The 20,693-nt window shown below is 25.8% G+C and overlaps 1 protein-coding gene and 1 pseudogene across 1 annotated transcript; both read right to left on the reverse strand.

Moving 5' to 3' along the window:
* Positions 1-16,393: 16,393 nt before the first annotated feature.
* Positions 16,394-17,213, reverse strand: LOC132927945 (uncharacterized). The gene has a single exon (XM_060992511.1). It carries the CDS (start codon positions 17,173-17,175, stop codon positions 16,585-16,587), a length of 591 nt encoding a protein of 196 aa, XP_060848494.1. The 5' UTR covers positions 17,176-17,213; the 3' UTR covers positions 16,394-16,584.
* Positions 17,214-17,773: 560 nt separating this feature from the next.
* Positions 17,774-19,985, reverse strand: LOC132924839 (uncharacterized; annotated as a pseudogene).
* Between the last annotated feature and the right edge of the window lie 708 nt (positions 19,986-20,693).

Consider the following 20,693-nt stretch of genomic DNA (forward strand, 5'->3'; position numbering starts at 1 on the left):
GGTTTTTATTAATTATATAACAACTAAGAACACATTACAAAAATAATTTATTAAATCATTGTTTGTTTTTAAAAACTCACATATGTACAAAGATGGCACACTTTTATGGTTCGCATATTTTTTTTGGTTTTCTACACAATAAACTATTGAAAAATACTTCAATCTTAATCTTTGATTGTGGTTTCTGATATCAAATTAGATATAGTTACTACATCTATGAAGTCAAAAATTTATGCAACAAAATTACACTTTTTCTAAAAGTGAACTGCGGTAATTTATGTTATATATATAATTTATATAGATACTAAATAATGTACATACCGATACGATAACATATATAGGTATATATGATAAATAGGTAAATAGGTATATATGATACATATATATAGAATATACCTATACGTTATTATGTACATTACTATACATTATCGTTTAATTAATATGTCACGTTGAATACAAATTTGTCAGGAAGATCCAAATTTATTTTTAAGTTCTAACGCAATATTCTAAATATTGACTCCTTCACAAGTAAAAGATTATTATTTATTACAAGTGATAATTCTACTTAGTACGTGTTGGCTGTGTCGTTTAATATTTTATTTAATATGGAACTTACAAAAATGTTTAGCCAAAACGACAAACAATTTTAAATTTAAATTTAAATATAATTTTAAAAAAATGGTTATTCAAACGGAATAAATATTATATATATATATAATACATTTCCTCAGTCTGAATAATGTATCTTATCGGTTTTGTCGCAGATTGTTTAATATTAATTTTTTATTTTTACCACATTTTACATATCGAATTTTAGAAAAGGTGCAATTTTGTCGTAATTATAACCATCTCCCAAAAATAAAAGGCTTTAAAATTGATTTATAAAGACAGTGACTATATATAAAATCACTATAAAAAAGTAATATCATGTTTTGTAATGTCTACCTATAGGTATACTATTGTAACATTTAGAAAAAATTTTATACTATTTTAAACATTCCTCCTACAGTCCTACATTCGTATCATTACGTTTACGTATTATTATGACACTACTCAGAGGCGTAGGTATACTCTAGATTATTTATGGAGAAATTATTTGTAATAATCTGACATGAAAAAAATATTGATTAATAAAAAATAGGATTGGGTCGGGAATTGAAAAAAAATGAATATTATGCAGCATATAAGCATATTATTATACAACTATATTAACTAATAAGCACTTTTGATATTATTAAATACATGTTATTAATGTTTTTAAATTATTATAAAAGTAAATTTAATCTCTACCTACGTTGTGCTAATTATTTTGAAAATTTGTATTGGATCAACAATGAAGTCCCTATGTTATTTAAAATGGCTAACCCAGTTAGATGACTTAGATGCTCTTAATTTTTAAAATATTAAATATAGGTAATTTAAGAATAAAAAATCACCTGGAAGGCTGGAAACTATTCGGAGTGAACACATTTAGGTACAATAATATAAATGCAGTGTTGGTCTGGCTCATGACTGGGCCCCTGGTTAACTAATTTCGAATGGGCCCCCTACAAACTTAATTTTAACTTAAACGAAAAAAAATTTAACTGTCATTTAATAAAATATTAAGACTATTTTATACATAATTAATAATAAAATACATAATAATTAGGTCGTTTTTTTCAATATAATTTAATTAATTTAATTAATTCTTTACCACGTTCACTTAAAATATTTTCATAATAAATAAAAGCATGAACCACATCAACTATACGTACAACGCGTGTAATTATACTGAAAAATACTACGAATTTATAAAACGGATAATATTTGTCTAAATTGTATTTTATCTTCATCAAATAATAACATAATATATGAAGAACAGAAAAAAAGTCTCGGGGAAATAATTATTGTTGGTACTTATTAATAATTAATTATAATTAGGGCACGGATGTTGTTGCATTTGCAACTTTATTTTCTACTTTTTCAATATATTGATAAGTACGTTTTAAATGCCTGTCATGTAAGTATGAACTAAAATCTAAAAATTTTAAGTGCAATTTTTTGCAATTTTTGGATTTGTATTGAAATTTTATTGAATTTACTCATTTATATACAACTATTTTAGTTATACCTATAGGCTATAGTCGACACTCAACTGTCGTATCATCTATGTTATCTTATAAAATAAACATAATTTCAATTTGGTAGGTATTAAGAGGATTACCTTATACCCACATGTGTTGTCTATGTCTTACTAATGTAGATCATAGCAAATTTGCGTTTAGCAGATTGAATTTTATGCTGTTAGCCTTAATATTAGAGTCAAATTACCTATTATCAAACTTAAAGGTTATAATATTATCTAGGGCATCTCATATGCTTTTATTGATATTTTAATTTTTAAGCGAGTTACGAGCATTTTAAAGTTTTAATATTTTACATAACCATAACTCACTTAAAAATTAAGATATCAACAAAAGCCTATAATATGTTCTAGATAATTTGCATTTGAACGAAAATTTGCTACGATCTACATTAGTTAGACAGAGATAACATAATATGCGGGTATAACGTCCTCTTAATACAGCACAAAAATAATTTGTAAAATATGACTTTAACAATTATTACGCGGTATATTGTTATAATTTGATCTTCTGCAGCTACTTCGAATAGAATACTGAATTATTTATAGGTACTTATATTTTTGATAGAATTTTATACATAATTAATAATAAAATACATAATAATTAGGTCGTTTTTTTCAATGCCTTTGTCAATATAATTATAAATATAAAAATGTAAACCAACATTGTTACTTAACAATTTTACAAATGAAATACAAAATTTGAATTAAAAATTAACATTGAATTATTAAATTATTAAAAAAGTATTTTTTTTAATTCATTGCTTGACGATCCTAACATATCAATAATTTTATCTTTGTTTATAAATTGAATGATATCATCTTCAACAAATAAACAAGTTAAAAGATACAAATATTGCTGGCTTAATGAAGATCTAAGTTTGGGTTTTTTAAATTTTTGGTTTTGAAAACACTCGTTCACACTTAACTCGTGTGCATGGAAGTATAAGAACATATTTTAATGCTATGTACAGTGTATTGAATAAGCCCATTTTGGTTGTAAGTTCAAAAAGAATTTATCCCGTAGACAAGTAATCAAGCTAAATACTGCGTTTATCCTTATCACCAGACCACAATAATTACCATTTATCTATGTTCAATGTTTACATATTTATTAGAGTTGTACCCGATTGGAATTTTAAACACATACATATTTTTTATTACATTTATTTATTATGATAAACATATCATTTTAATATTTTTAAATTTATTTTTTTGTATTTTATAAACGTTAATAAAAATTATATTGTATTACTATCTATGTAACTTTTATAAAAAGGTTTAAATTTTGAATAAATATTTACGCGGGATATTTTTACTGGTATATTTTGACGTGTCACCATATTTATTTACAACACAATTGTATATGTCATAAAAATGTCAAAATTGTTATTATAAGTTGTATAATTTTGAATGTAAGATCAATTTGTAAATAACATAATATAATATAATATTTTGTTGAAATTTTGAATAATTTTTGACACAAATTTATTCATAATTTAATTTGATATTGTCGGGCAAGTGTAGTATCGGGCAAATCTAGTGTCGGATAAATGTATTGTCGCGCAAATGGTGTCGGGCAATTAAGGTGTTGGGCAATCGAATGTCGTGAAAATGTATTGACCCCTTAGGAATGTTATTGCCGTTATTGGAATGAAAACAGATAAAATTAACATTAAAATAAACAACTTAAATATCATTATATTGTATTATGTATATTATATTGCTTATAAGTAATTTTTTAGGAGGTCCCCCAAAAATTCAACTCTGGATCCGCCACTGCAACAGATACTAACCTAGTGTCAGCAGAACTAGAGATTATTTTTTGCTAGTCGTTCATGTCACCTTATCAAATGCCGATGTTTTGTACCAATTTAAGAAATAAATTTCGCAAAAATGGTTTAAGTAGTTTAAGACTAAAGTCTAGAATGCTCACCTAATATTAATTATTAAAACAATATGTGATGTAGTAAATACTCAGTGGTATGTAACAAGCTTGATTGCTTACTAATTGTGTCCCTAAAAAAAAAGTTTTATTTTATAGGTATAGTAAATCCAATGGGTGCAACATGATTGTGCACTTTTTCCTTTTTTGACCTGACTAATTACTTCACGATTGAGCATCAAATGATATAATATGTAATATTTATATACCTAGATAATGTATTATGTATACACTATACACTATGTATAGTTTATGTATGAACAACGTAAAATAATATATTATACAAAATGCATATTTTCTGTTATTTTTATATTACACAATTTTCCATTACCACAACAAATTATCAAGATTGGCTTGGTTATAAATTGTTTTTTCCAAATTATTGTTATAAATGATAAATATAGTATATTATATTATATAATACTAAGATATTATAGTCAACATATTATTTGTTGTCGATATTATATACATATACCAAATTAAACAAGAAAGCATTGGATTTTTCACCACATTTTGATTATTTTTATAATTTTATCTGAACTTCGACTCGGTGTAAGGCAATACGATATAGTAGGGAGGTAGGAACCTAATAAAGATAATATTATCTTAATAAGTGATATCGGCGTTGGATATTGGTATTTATATTTTATGTTTCATTTGTAATTCGTATCGTGTATAGAGTGAACGTGTCAATGTGTGTCGATGATTAAAGTGAATATCAAAATTCATAAGAAATGCCTAACTGGAAAAGGTAAGCTAAACATTTTAATTGATGTATATAAATAAAGGGAATTCAGTGTAGGTACTAAAAAATGTGGCAGTACCTAAGTATCGGATACCGGTGTACCAATAAAAAAAATGTTGGTACTCTGCTCGTTAATGAAAATGTTAAATAATTATTAACATGCTTAATGATCATAAGGTAATTGCTGATAATATCGTTGATACGCAAATTATTAATTCCCGTATTAAAGGGAAATGCAAAATGATTTATAAACAAGGCCGAATAAAATAATTCGAGCTGAGCTTCAAACCACAGAAAATGATATTGAATTTGAGCATTCTGATTTGAAGTTATGGAGAAAAAGTATGTACGTAAGTATGTTTTGTCGTAAGAGTATGCCTTTAATTTCAAAAATGTTAGAATAATCAAAAGTTAAAACATTTGATAAACACGAAAACATTATAGCTATAGCCTATAAGTAATACTGGTGAATTATTTTGTCATATGGAAACAATTTCAAGTTCGGTAATGTTTACTTGTGCTACTAATCATGAAATATTAATAATAATATAATTATTATCTCATATATTATAATATATCAAAATGGTTTTTATATACCTATAGTGTATAGTTTTTCGACTTCAAAATCAACTCAAACAAGTCGAACATATATATATATATATATATATATATGGCTTACAATTGTAAAATTGTGTTTGAAATTGAAGGTATAGTGTATAAAATATATTTAACTATCATTGGATCAATCAACTGTTTATTTCAATTTTGAAAAGTGCTCATACGTTATTAAAATAAATAATGCTAAACCTAAACGTAATGAAAAAATAAAATACGAAGAGTAAGAAAACAACATTTGTTATTTATAACGGATATTTGGGAAAAGTTTAAAAATAATAAAATATCAATGAATGATTATTTGCAGACAATGGAACTATGTTTTTGTGCTAGTCACCAAATTCTATGTTTTAAGTACAATTACATATTAGAAAAAGTATGATTGTGATTCATATGTTTTAATATTTGTGTAAGAAAAAAAATCTTAAATTGAAAAATGTTGACTATTGACTACATTCAATTAAGAAAAAAAAATTTTTAACTTCGCTAACAACGATAATTTGTAATCATAATAATTCGGCTGTTATTTTTCCTAACTCGTATAATAGTTATTAGTTACTCATCACCGAGTTGCGTCCATAATTATTATATATTACAATAATATTTATTTATTTATTTTTTTTTTTTTTTAACTTAAAAAACATCAACAGCAAAGGTTATTAGTTTTGTGTAAAATTACATAGTCGTTATTAAAAATTACAGTATATATATGGTGTTCTTTTTATATGATTACAATTTACATTTATATTACAATTTTCTTTAACGGTAAGTTCAAATTTTGTCGTATAAATCCGATTTTTTGAGGAAGGTTAACATGTTCGATGTGTTTTCACTATCTGGTCCTAGAGCTTCATACAGGTTGGGTGGGATGTTGTATTTTTTAAGATGTTCGGCGTATTGGTAACACTCTGTTATTAATAATATTTATTATACTTATCGTAAACTGTAATTTTCGTCTATGGTCTATCATTCAAATACATCAATTTATAAACGTATTAAAATAATTGTAAAATAATACTTGTGTTGATCTATATATTAATGAATAGCATAAAAGATTATAAAACAAAAACACAGAAAAATTGTTTATTTAAATAAATTAAAGATAAGATGATAAAAATTAAACAAATTTCGTTTTGATGTACACAAAAAAACATATCACTCATATTTCAGCTTTAATTATTACTTTTGTTGCATGAACCTCTTTTTATAAGAAGACTAACTAGGTACTGATTTAATGACTGTTACATTAGACAATTTACACATTTTAAAGACTTATAAAAACATGTTTATATATTATTATTTTTACTGTGATTTATTTTATATTTTATAATATACAGGTAAGGTATGCTGTAAACATAATACATAAAATTATAAAATTATAAAATTATAGTTGTGTAAATTGTAAAGAATATTTTACACGAGTTTATAGTATTAAATATTGTACAATTAAGTAGGATACCTTTATTCAAAGTTTCCTGATCAATTTCATCAATAGTTTCAAAATTTAATTTATTTCTATTTCATTTATACTCAAACAGTGCCCCAAAAAAATAATAAGTAATTATAAACATAAAAACTATTATTGTTGCCGTTTATTTTACATTTTATTGCATTATTTAATAATAACTGTTTAAGAGTAACGTCAAAATTTTAGTACATTAGGAAAAAGATACTGTTGACTTACTTTGAAAAATTATAATCGTTTAAAATATTTCTTTTTTTCATTTCTCAAGTTAATTATTTCTATCAGGTCTGGTAGTAGCGTAATTTCGTTTAGCAAGCTGCTCGTTGAATAATATTTTGGAAACAATATATTTTGGTCGTCGCCAAAAGCATGCCTAGACAAATTGTAATACAAGCACACTCCTGAGAAAACAAAAACAGTTTAATAAATAAACAACCCTTGTCATCACTGCTAATATTTATATATAATGCTTATATGACTATATCTATAATAAAATTGTGATATAATCAAAATCAATAATAAATTTATAATTACGATAAAATCATATATTCTTGATTACTCATGTGAATCAAACATATTTTTTTTCGCACTCTATTTGTTACACAAAAATCGTTTAAAAAATTCTTTTTTTCATTTCTTAAGTTGATTATTTCTATCAGATCTGGAAGTATTTATACATTTATACAACCTCCATTTGATATTTTACATATTAAATTCGTGAAGATTCCATTTTTGATTCTGTAATAAATATATATATATAGGTACATAAAGATATATATAGGTATGTGTTTATGTGTGGCTTACAATAATTGTAAAATTATGTTTGAAATTGACTGGTATAAAATATTTACTAGTATTGTCTATCAATAGCTCAATCAACTTAAAAAAAAGAACACGACTCTGTAATTAAAATAAATTTTATTAAATGCAATGAATAAATACATTATAATACATTATTACGAAAAAAGCAAGAAACTCAATATTTTTTATTAAATATTTTCGTACCTAATGAAAATAATGATTTACCAGCTACTGCAAAACCAATTACAAATGATTTTTCAGCAGTTTTAAAATATTAATAAAATATAAAGCTAGTGTGGTTAGTAGTGGAGAAGCGAAGAAAAAGTAATATTTTCACAATTATTATCTTTAAATCATCTAATAGATTATACGTATCTGTTAGACGTCTACCTAAGCGTTAATCACACTGCACTGATATCCTATGAAAAATTATAATTGTTTAAAAAATGTCTTTTTTCGTTTCTCAAGTTGGTTAATTCTATCAGGTCTGGAAGTGTTTATACATTTATATAACCCCTACTTGATATTTTACATATTAAATTCGTGAAGATTCTATTTTTGATAAATATTAGTAAAGCATTATCTTGTAGTTAAGTTTTTGGTGGTTTTTAATAATTTATAAATAAATTAACAAAATGTTTTCTTTATTTAAGTATGCACAAATTATAATAAAAGTTGTATTCAACAAAATGATTATAAATAAAAAAAATTAAGTTTAAATAAATTTACTTATGAAATGCTGTTATAAACGGTGTGGGTGCAATACAAATCAACAGCCAAGTCAGTGCATTTTTTTTTGGTACACTAGTCTTCACGTACGACGGTTAAAAACTTCATTAAAAAGTAATCTAAACCATTTACTATTTTCTTGTTAATTAATTTTTGAGGAATAAACCCAAATCTAAACACTTTTAAACTGCAATCCATGTTTGGCGGTTCCGGAGGTAATATTAGGTAGTTCGTCAACGACTTGTTGACCACCTTATTGACGAGATAAACATTTTTAATTAATAATAACAGCATTTAATTTTTATTGAATCATTTTCAGCTGGGAAACAAATAACCTATTATAAAATATATTTATTTACTTGAGGTTCAAATGGCATCATTGTAAAAATAGAAGCACACTTTGCACCGATATCCTTTGAAAAATTATAATCATTTAAAATATTTCTTTTTTTCATTTCTCAACTTGTTTATTTTTACCAGGTATGGAACTTCTTATTTATAAATTTGATTTATCTGTTTATTTAATACTCTCATGTTTTCCTTTTTAAATTCTTTCGTGTTGTATTGTTCCTGAATTAATATTACCTCTATTTGATATTTTACATATTCAATTCGTGAATATTCCATTTTTGGTTCTGTAATTATTAGATATATACAACTATTTTCTATCAATGGCTCAATCAAATTTTTATATAGATTTTGAAAAAAAGTGTACACAATGCTGTTAATAAAATAAATTGTGTTAAACGTAATGAATAAATAATTTACGAAGTGAGCAAGAAACTCAATATTTTTGATTAAATATTTTTGTAGCTATTGAAAATAATGATTTACCAGCTACTGCAAAAACCAATTACAAATTATGTTTTAGAAGTAACAATAATAATAAAATATAAAGCTAATGTGGTTATTAGTGGAGAAGCGAAGAAAAAGTAATAATAATCTAATGGTTTTATTCTTTATATTATTTGGTGATTTCACTACAACAGCTAGAGTATAGGTACGACCTTAATTAGAAGGTATACGGAGTTCATTAGAAATAACCAAAAGGTATACGGCGTATATTGCCGTATACCCTCCACTACAGCACTGTTTATTTCTATCAGGTCTGGAATTTCTTGTATATATGTTTGATTTATCTGTTAGTGTACCTGTAAATACGTGTGTATACATTGTCAGTAACGCATATTTTTCCGAACTGGATAAGCGTAATTGCGTTTAGCAAACTGCTAGTTGAATAATATTTTGGAAACAATATATGTTGGTCGTCACCAAAAGCATGCCTAGACAAATTGTAATACAAGTACACTCCTGAGAAAACGAAAACTGCAGTTTAATAAATAAACAACCACTGTCATCACTGCTAGTATTTATAGAGAATGCTTATATGACTATATCTATAATACTTGCAACTTCTTGCATTTATTTTATTCACCGGAAATGAATGTCATCCAAATATGTATACCAAAGTGTGTGCTTAACTCTGCCAAATGAACTATATTCGCCAATATACTAGGTTTGATTCTTTCAGCTACCCTCGATGACATATTTAAATCGCCAGGCAACACCTACACGGTGACCAGAATAGCAGCCAACGCCATTACCGTGTATGCCGATTGAACCTTTGTTCAATATCCTGAGAAATAAAAGCAACCATTATTATAACAAACTACAGAAAATTCGAGAATATTAACTATTTTAATGTGATACACAATATTTGTTAAGTCAATAGGTATAGTATAATATTTTATTTTATAAATAATAAATGTTAATAATACATTATTCATTATTGATTGTGAAATAATCATAATCAATAATATATTTATAATTACGATATAAACATATATTCTTTATTACTCTGTGAATCATACATATTTTTTTTCGCACGCTATTTGTTTCCGTTTTCCGTTTCCCGAGTGTAAATTCGTAATACCTAATTATTTGTATAACAAATTTAACATAAAAATAATACACAAGGCATTTTAACGCACGTCCTATATAACTGATATTTACGTTTATTATTTAACTGTTTTTTTTAACCATGTTATTTAGGATTATTAATAATGATTATAAATAAATAAGGCTTTTTAAAATAAAATAATATTCCCTTCTATTTCTACTTATCTGCATAAGTATATCAAAAGTTATACATCTGTGTCATAAGCTAAAATATAATATATTATAATGAGCTAATTTAAGTTTTTTACAAATTTTATTTTATATCAATACGAATTGAAGAAATCGTAAAATATATTTTTAAATAATTTTAACAATTTCAATAATTTAGGCTGTAGAAACTAAGTTTTCAGATATTTTATATTTTTATTTATGTTAGTGCATTATAAATAAACGTTTCTTTTTGAAACTCGATTAATTTTGCGTGTTATCTCGCATACACGTTACTACGTTACATGTAATGCTTTCAATAAAAAAATAAATATTTTTTATACAAAATAAATAGCAAGATATACGTTAAGTTAAATATTTACAATATGTGCTATATTATACCTTTCTTTAGAAAAGGCAAAAGGTTTGTGTACATTTTTAAAATCATTGAAAAAATAAAATGATATAGTGGGTATTTTAAAGTTTAATGTTTATTTAAAATTAAACACGCGAAGTGTCATTTTTATGGCATAACCATTTACAAGTTATTATTTACAACAAGTTTTACTTCATTTTATTAATTTATTATGTAATGATATGCTCACATATCGTTTAATTATTCTATAAAATAAATAATAACGGTATTGTTTTCGCACGCAGATAACCGTTTTAAAATTTTAATAATCACCATTAATCACTTGTGAAAGAAACGATTTACATTGTTTGGTCACGTAAGAACTCACACGTGGCACAAAACGTGTGATCTATTTCGTGTGCCGCCAGAGACAAGGGATAGCGCAATGAGGGTCTCCGTCGTCGGGGAAAAAGCCAATTTCTCTAAAGACGCGGAGGTCTTTGATGAAGCCGCCTGAGAGGTGTGGGCGCACCACTCCCTTTAATAACATCTCTCTCAAGAGTGCATGAGCACCATACAAGCTTACCATACAATTTTTCTCATTTGTTTACGATGTATCTGATAAATGTGGTCAATACGTTGGCCGGGTCCCGCTTGGACAGCCGGCGGTTGTGTCGTCTCCACTTTTTCATCTGCCAAATCCATGTGGCTAACTGCGTCGGTCATCGTTGGCAACTTGAATAAGTGATGTGGATGACCGTATCCTCGTTTTGACTTGTAATTGGCTGTTTCACTCATTGTGGTATTAGGGAAAGTGTCTATACCGAATAGTGATCGAAAGTTATAGTAACTTGATTGTGTACAGTGACGACTCGTGGTGATAAAAATATTAAATAATATTAAATATTAAAAACAATAAATTAAAGTATTGACTATGATTGATTTAACACGTTTTTATTGTTTTAAATTAATGTATTTTATTAATATATAAATCATTTAAATATATTACTATATTATTATTTAATAATTACATTAATAACTTAATTATAATTAACAAAAAAAGGTTAAAATTTAAAAGTTACCGTTTATTTAAAAAATAATTTTGCAATAGTAACATAGGCGTAAATTGGAGGGGGGGACTTAGTAGGCTTAGCCTCCTACATTTTTTTTAAAGTCTTTCAATAAATTTCAGGTTTTTTATCAAAGAAATTTTAAATTTCTCTAAAGATGAAACCGCCGATGGAACCGCCTGCGATTCTGGCAGACTTGACCAGGTCGTCTCCTCTCACCAGTGCGGGCGCACTACTCCCTTTAACAGTGGCGTGTTTACGGGGGGGGGGATATGGGGGATAGATCCCCCAATTGATCTTTTTTTTACTTGATAGGTTTAATAATATCGTACATATATTATAGAAATACAGAATAAAATTATCGAAAACGCTATATTTTGTTATAATATTGAAATTTTAAGAATTTGGAAATATTATAGTTGATGGCCGTAGTCAATACGCGACTTACTGCTAAATATGTATATGATTGAAAACAATTCGTATTGTAAATCGTAAAATTCCGTCAATCGTCATTATTGTCAATAATGATCCGGCTATTATTATGCTTTTTATAATAATTAATAAGCGTTTGGTTGCTATTTCAAAACTTATTGCAAGTTGAAGGTATTTATATATATATATAAATAGGCATTCTAAACCTTTAAGTTCTAATAATTAAATGGTATACAAATATTCATACAGATACCTTCCATACAATTTATTCGGAAACACATATCTTAGAAAACCAATATAACATAATATGTATATAAACTAAACTACTGAACGTTAGGACTAGTAGGATAAAAACCCTTTCACCGATCCGCAGAAGACACCACATGATTCGTCCTTCAATAATTGCTACTGCAAATGAGTATAGCATTCGAAACGTACAAATACATTATTTACTCGAAATAAAATTCGTTAATGTTAAAATTCCGTTTAAATCGTATTCTTTGTAAACTCTATTTTAAAGGAAACAACTGCAGTTAACATCGTTTTTGATTTTTATTTGTTCGTTTCTGTAATTTTTTAATTAAAATATTTAAATTATTATTACAAATATGTATACACGCTTAAAAGTTAAAACTAAAATATTAACAGTTCATATTAATACTTATAAGACATTATGGTATTTATAATATAAAATAATAATTTGCTTAAATTAATTTGGAAATCATTCACGTTTACTTGTCAATTTCTGGATAAATAATGATATTTATTAAAAGTGTAGACAATTACAAATTATATTCGATTTACAAGTATTGTACGTTTTTATTATAATGTACGATATACATCTTCATGTATGAAAAATTAGTAAAAGTTCATTTTCGTGACAATTAATAACTTAACTAAATTCAATAAATTTCAATGCAAATCTATTGTAGGAGCATTACAAATATTATTGATAATAATCGATTATTAGTTAGTAAAAAAAAATATAAACATCGATAATAATTTTGTCATTTAAATTCCATTTTTGTAAATATCAATCAGATTATTTCTATGCTTAGATGTGATTAAACAACGACTTAGTACCATCTCCTGAGTGAACATACCGCGTTTTAAGTATTTACAATACTTATTTGTCGGATAAAAATTCGTACCTAACCTAACAAGATTTGATGTTACGGATATATTAAATTCCTGGTAATGTTTGTAAAAATACAATGTTTTAATGTTTTATATTGTTTACATACAAAATATGGAACATTCGATATAACATTTTTTATAAGGATAGACTTTATTAAACCGAAACATGGCAACAAAATCAGTTAGTAATATTTTTAAAACTGGTCCTATGTCTGTTTTAATTATATACATTTTTTTATTTTTACAAGGTATTTACAATCTATTCATAGAACAATAAGTAAATTTGATATGAGTAATAAAAACATGAAAAATATGACGGAAGAAGCCACCCAATGATGACACTACCTATTTTGTTTCAGATTAGTAAGGGGATTTTCTAGGGGTCATGCATTTAGCAGGTCACGACACCAGTTGCGTTTAAGACGCCTAGCGGGATTACCCGGAATCGAAGGGATTGCCAGATTTTTTATAAGAGGGTTAGGATGGTTGGGTAACCAATTATATACATAATTTTAAAAAGTGATTAAGCAAATTTTAGTTGCTATTTATGTGCTAATGCCTAGTGTTAAGGTAATATTTTTTCTAGTTGTAATAAAATGTGCTGTTTATTTTAGTTCTTTATGATTAGCTTTGAAACGCGTAGACTAAACAAAAAATGGACCAGCATTTTTTATAATTTATGGGTAATGTATCATAATATGATAATATTTTAGTTTTAAAGTGTTTTGGAATAACAGTATGCATAATTCATGGTGATCAGAAATAAATGATTGCAATAATGTTACACCTTGATTTTGCATCCCTTCACAAAAAATAATATTAATACAATTTAAATGAACTCATAAATTCCAAAATTGAGATTCTCTTGGAACCAAATCTCATATAATCAATCCATGATATTTTGTAAACCATAACCTTTCAGAAACTGATATTTTGAGATACCCATCTCATTATAAACTTGAACCTGTAATTAATGTTGGGCTACTTCTGCTGTCTAATGGCCCATAATTACATAATTTTTCATTAACAGTAATAGATACAATCTTTAGTTAAAATATCAGCTATATAATCAACAGGATCTCTTAAATTGGTATCATTTTGTATAGATTGTTGACGACATTCTTTTTTATGAGTTTTACAGAATCAACAATGATGATTTGCAAAAAAAAACTCAAATCCTAGAATAGAGTGCACTCATATTATGTTATCACCAAGAATTAATCTTTATTTAAAGAAAATATTATAGATTTTATTGTTGACAAACACTTCAATTCCAGTTGACTTTAAAAAATTAATTCCGCAATAATTAGCTCTTTAAATATAACACGATTCCCAAAAAAATGTTTATCATCAGTTTTGAAAAGAGTTACTAGATAAGTATGATTTAGTTTTAGTGAGTTAAATTATTTAATTAAGAAAGTTCAGTATGAATTTTCAGTTTCATTATAGAAAATATTGAATCATTAAAATGTTGTACATCAATTAAAGATACAATATTTCTTGGAATTGAAACAACGGCATTCTACAAAATATTAATATAATTACAAATTATTAAGGAATATATTTGCAAAAATTAATGTTTAATATTTACAGGAATATTCACTGTAAAAGCATTTGAATGTTCTATTTTAGATGGTCTTATTACTTTTTTGTTTTACAAAACAATATTGACCGGAGAATATAAAAAAGGTGTTAATTGAAGTACAGTCAAATCATGATCATCTGAAAAAACACTAAGAATGTTTAAATAAATGGTTGGTTAAACAAAAACCAGTTATTTGATTTTTGATTGGTCTCAAAAATTATTGTCCTTAAAAATCTAAAAATATTCACTTAAAATAATTGAAAAAATAATGCTCATAAACATGCATTTAAAAAAAGTAGTTCTAAATTAAAACGTCTTAAAACTCTCAATACTATCTCCGTTGATGGAATTTCTAAAATTAAAATGTAAATATTTTTTTAGTATGATGCGAACTGTATTTAAAAAATAAAAAGAACTAGTATTTAAGTATTATACTCGTACAGATAATAAACATTATAAACACATTTTAAAATATATAATATATTATGTTTTTTACCAAATTAATAAAATAATAATTCAATACTTGAAACATATGTACATGAATAATTCAATTTGTTTATTCATAAATTATTAAAAAACATAATATAAAGCAAAAGAAAAATCTGAATACAGCACACCTTAAAATATTTAAGCAACTGCAGGAAGACTGATGATTCATGGTTTTCTACTAGTTAGCCAAATTAAGAAAATATATTAGATTACTCTATCTAATAAAAGATTACCATGATCAAAGAGAAATTCTCTAATATCTAATAATAATATATATAGGTATATAATATATTCAATACTGTACTATTCAACAAGTTTCAGATTAGAAATAATATAATAATAATATTTAATTGTTATTGTAATATTATACACACACTAATATTATAGTAGTATTATTATCATACATATATCATCATATATATAGTATTTATAATTACTTACATACTATATAATTCTTTAAAATACCTATTGTTAAAATAAATGAAAATATTATAGTTTTTATGTACAGTAAGTATACTTGTCAAAATAATTTGAAAGTTAAATCTATACATGAGACTAATATATCATTATGTAACAAGAAATTTACAATTATTATATTTCTATACAGCAGACAACAGAGGTATAAACAATAACATTACACATTTATTTTTATTTATTTATTTATTTCATTTCATTTCATATATGTACATATGAATATTGAGCCTAATTGAAAAAACATTTACTAAATACATAAAGATCAAAAAAAAAAATAGGGTTTAAATTAAAATACACTATTGTGGAAATGTAGTGTCGAATTACATTTGAAACAAAAACGCTTTTATAACACAATGGAATAGTACCTTGAAAAGGGTACCTTTAGTATTGTTAATATTAGAGAATAGAGGCATAGAAAAATTTTATTCTATATTAATTACAAACATTAAAAATAAATACATTTAAAAATGATATATAATAATATATTGTAAGCAATTAATAGTTATTTTATTCACTTGTTAAGTAGCCGTGCGATTTTACATTTAGGTTCTGTTCCTTTGTCTTCATCAGATTCTGACGAGGATTCTGCATATCTTTCAGCATGAGATGCAATGTATGTATTGACCAAGTTATTGGCACTTATCTGTATTCTATAATCAAATAAGTTTGGAACATTCATAACAAATGTTAAGCAATGTATGGGTACTAATCTATCAATGACAGAACTATGTTCAAATTCACTAGGTATGAATTTGTCATGATGCTTTTTTGATTCCTCTGTGGCTCCAAGGTAAGCTTTAGGTGCTAACCAGAAGATTGATGCTAGTTTTTCACAAAAGTCATTTTCATATAGCTCAATAATTTGTGCATAAAAGATTTTAGGCGATTCCGATTTACATAAAGATACAATATCACCTAGTGTCCAAAGTTGATTCATGTATTTTAAATGTCCAGTCTTACGTAATGGTAAAGTGTATGGACAACAATATGCATACGACTTAGATGAAGAAGGATTTTGTTTTGCTAACCAGTGTTTAGTTTTATTTGATCCTGATGATCCAGAAGGTTTTGAAGGTGAATCTTCTTCACTTGACGAATTCATAATATCAGTCAACGGTGTCTGTGTAGTTTGTATTAAAATTAAAACAACAACTGTTTAGTGTTAATAAAACTATTTAGAATTTAATAGTTGTTACTTATTTTACTTTTTAAAGATCACCGGTGACACAGCGTTTATCATTGCTAGTTGCTACTACTACTAAATCGTACGATTCGCAAGCGTCCGACTACCAAAATCACTCTCGGTCACCGGTCAGCAGTCGTAACGTTGCCCACACTGACACGAAGCCGATCGATCCGACGCGACGCCGAAACGCTTTCCCGTTGATTACCTGTTATCTCCAACCGTGTTTTCGAACTCGCGTTCGGTAATTTGTATTATGTGTTTGCATTTGTAATATTATTACTAATTAGTAATTAGTTTTACGAATTGATAAACATTTTTTGGACCAACGTAAAGACGTCGTCGACGAATAACGCGACCGTCTTCTGTTTGTCGTTAGTTATAAGACCTTGTGTTCTGCTTCCACCACGCTCATCGCGTGAATATTGGCTATTTTCTTTCGCTGATGGCGTAAGGGAAATCGGTTAAATTTTCTACGTCCTCCCGGATTGAATTATCCAAAATCTTGGATCATATACTATGGATAGAGCCACGGAGTATTGTATCCATACAAAGAGTTGTTGCCGATTTTAGCGACGGGTCTCTTTGTTATTAGGTGCTCGATGTGCTTACGCGCAAAGTTATTCGTTACATATTCATGCTATGGAATATTGGAATCCATAGTATGGACTTATCATTTATTAGTTAATTATTCTTAACACATTAATTATTAATTATTTCATCTGTGTATACCTACTTTATGTACATTTTTATACAATAGTAAGTAGAAAAAAGAAAAAAAGCAAGTTCGATAACACTGAATTTGGAACTTGACCAAAACTTATTTTTATTTATGATTTATGGGCTAAACTCAGAATTCCATTTTTTTAGTTTTGACAACTATATGGCAAACTATAATGCATGTGTGTTTTGTTTGAAATTGGTAAAATTAAATCCTGAATTAACTTTGCGTGTGTAAGCCAATAAATTATTTATTTATTACGGCATAATCATTAATATAGTGCTGGGATTTTATTTATTATTTATTTAAAATGTATTTCTTTCATTTGTTGACTTTTAGTTTTTACTTTACATAGGTACTAAATGAAGTTTAGTAACTGGTTGTCAATTATTAATATTTTATTTAGTAGGCTTTGTTAATTTTGATTATATTATATTATGTGTAATTGTATATTATATAAATATTAAATTATAAATAAAATAAAACATAATTCCACTAAAATATATTTTTATGGTTATTAAGTTATAATAAATTATATAGTTGTAAATTATTAAAATAACTATTTTTACTTACAAGTTTATATATAAGTGGCTGAGAGTATTGATGCCATGTATTTTGTATTCCAGCTGATGAAGAATTTGCTTTAATTTGTTGTAATCGGTAACTTGTAGTTTTTTCCATATGGTTTTGATTTCAGGCCATGATAGCTCTTCATGTTTTAAACTAGTCATAAGAGTAATGGCATCATCTTCAGTTACTAAAATAAAAACAGTTAACTAATTAATGGAACAATACAATCTATTGTAGACATTTGTAGTAGTCTTGTATTACCTAGTTCAATGTCTGATTCTTCAAAAACATGTGTTCGAATTTCTTTTTTAGTATTATTTTGTACTTTGGACACTTGTGAAGAAACAGCAAATCCTTGGCTCTTGAAACTTCTAAGTTTATTAAAATATTTTGAGTATAACTTTCCTTTAGGACATTTCTTTACATCATCTTTTGTAAAGTATATTTCCTTTAAAACTTTCCTTTATATAACTATAATACTTAAATTATAATAATATAAATTACCTTTATTTCAGTAGTGAAAGTTCCAACAATTGTATCAGCAATGTTGTTTGCTAACACCACACATATTAGACGATTTTTTTCAAAAAGGCATGTAATAATTACATCCACCAACCTATGACTTTCATTTAAATTATTATGCATTTATAATAGTTCGTTATCAAAGCACCTTGTGTAATTTTGGTTAAGACTTCATCCAGAGAAAACTGTTGTTCTAATGGTACTGGTGCTGGTAATGAACTAGATGAAATTATGCACTCTGCATAATACTATGTACTCTATAGGTAATTCACTGGAATTGTTGCTGTACTTGGATTTCTGTCAATCTTTAATATAGTATGCAAGCTTGATACGAATACCCATAGGATAGCGTCTTAAAAGATTGAATATTTGGTCTGTGGTTATATACTGTAATGCTTCAATGTCAATACATTCAGCTGAAAATAAATTGCAATGGTGGAAATTTTAAATCTAAATTTTAATATCTAAAATCACAAATAATAATATAATTTAAGCCACTTAAATAATTAATATAAAATTAGAAGGCTTTTTTATTAAATATCAAATTATTTTGTTCGAAATGTCATAATAATTACATATTGGTCTTAAAATATCTTTTTATTATATGAAAATATTAAAATAGGTTACCGAACCACAAGTAAAGCAATCATTTTTAATTAATTATTCAAAGGTAAAACCATTTTATTTAGTTTTCTTAGTTTAAAAAAAAACTTGTAAAATTTAATTTTATGGGCCAGGACAACTTTAATAAATTATTAGAATTTAATATAGTAATTATTGTAAATTATTATTTAAAGTTTATAAAAACATTTTAATCACCAATTAAAGTTTAAAATAAATATCTCATATTCCATCTATCAAGAAGAGATTTTATTTTTTTTTCTACTTTTGATAAAGCAAATTCTTCATTTGACATATCAGTATCTAAATTCTAAATAATTGTCATATCCTTCATTTACCACCTCAGCCATAAACTTGCCAATAATATCATGGGCTTCATTCATATTTTGTATTTGTAACACAAAATGTAACCTATATTGTGATTAATTTAAGTATTAATTTTTTTTAACCTCACAGTATATTATAAATTAACCCCTATGGGTTGAAAATTTAAATAAAAAAAAAAACCTAACTTATAAAAACTTAACCTTAACTTATAAATAATAATAACAAAATAAGATTTTTTTAAAATAATCTTTTAATCTAATCATTAATTTTCTATTAGTAACTTGATTAATATCTATTGGTGGACCACTAAACTCCTCAATATTTATTAAGCTCCTTGATAGTATATTTTGGTTTTTGCTCACTTCATACACTCTAATACGTGAATTATAAGAATCCAATTGAATTTGATCAACAATAAAAGATATACCACTATTTTGTACTATAACAATTTCAAGTATTTTATACAGACATAAGTTATGTTTAAAACAAGTAACATAACTCCCTATTTTATAATTTGTCCCTTTAAAGATAGTTTTTGAAAAACTATGCCTTATGAAAAAAAACCAAAGAAAGTGATTTAAGAATAGAAATACACTCTTTTCATAATTCAATAAAAAAAAATAAAAATTACGAATTGATTATAGGTACTTATTAAATTATAAAATAAATGGACTAT

This window comes from Rhopalosiphum padi, chromosome 3 (genome assembly GCF_020882245.1).
Source record: "Rhopalosiphum padi isolate XX-2018 chromosome 3, ASM2088224v1, whole genome shotgun sequence".
In the NCBI taxonomy this organism is placed as follows: domain Eukaryota; kingdom Metazoa; phylum Arthropoda; class Insecta; order Hemiptera; family Aphididae; genus Rhopalosiphum; species Rhopalosiphum padi.

Excerpts from the sequence above, each read along its gene's own strand:
- LOC132927945 (XM_060992511.1), bottom strand. The coding sequence starts at position 17,175 with ATGAATTCGTCAAGTGAAGAAGATTCACCTTCAAAACCTTCTGGATCA.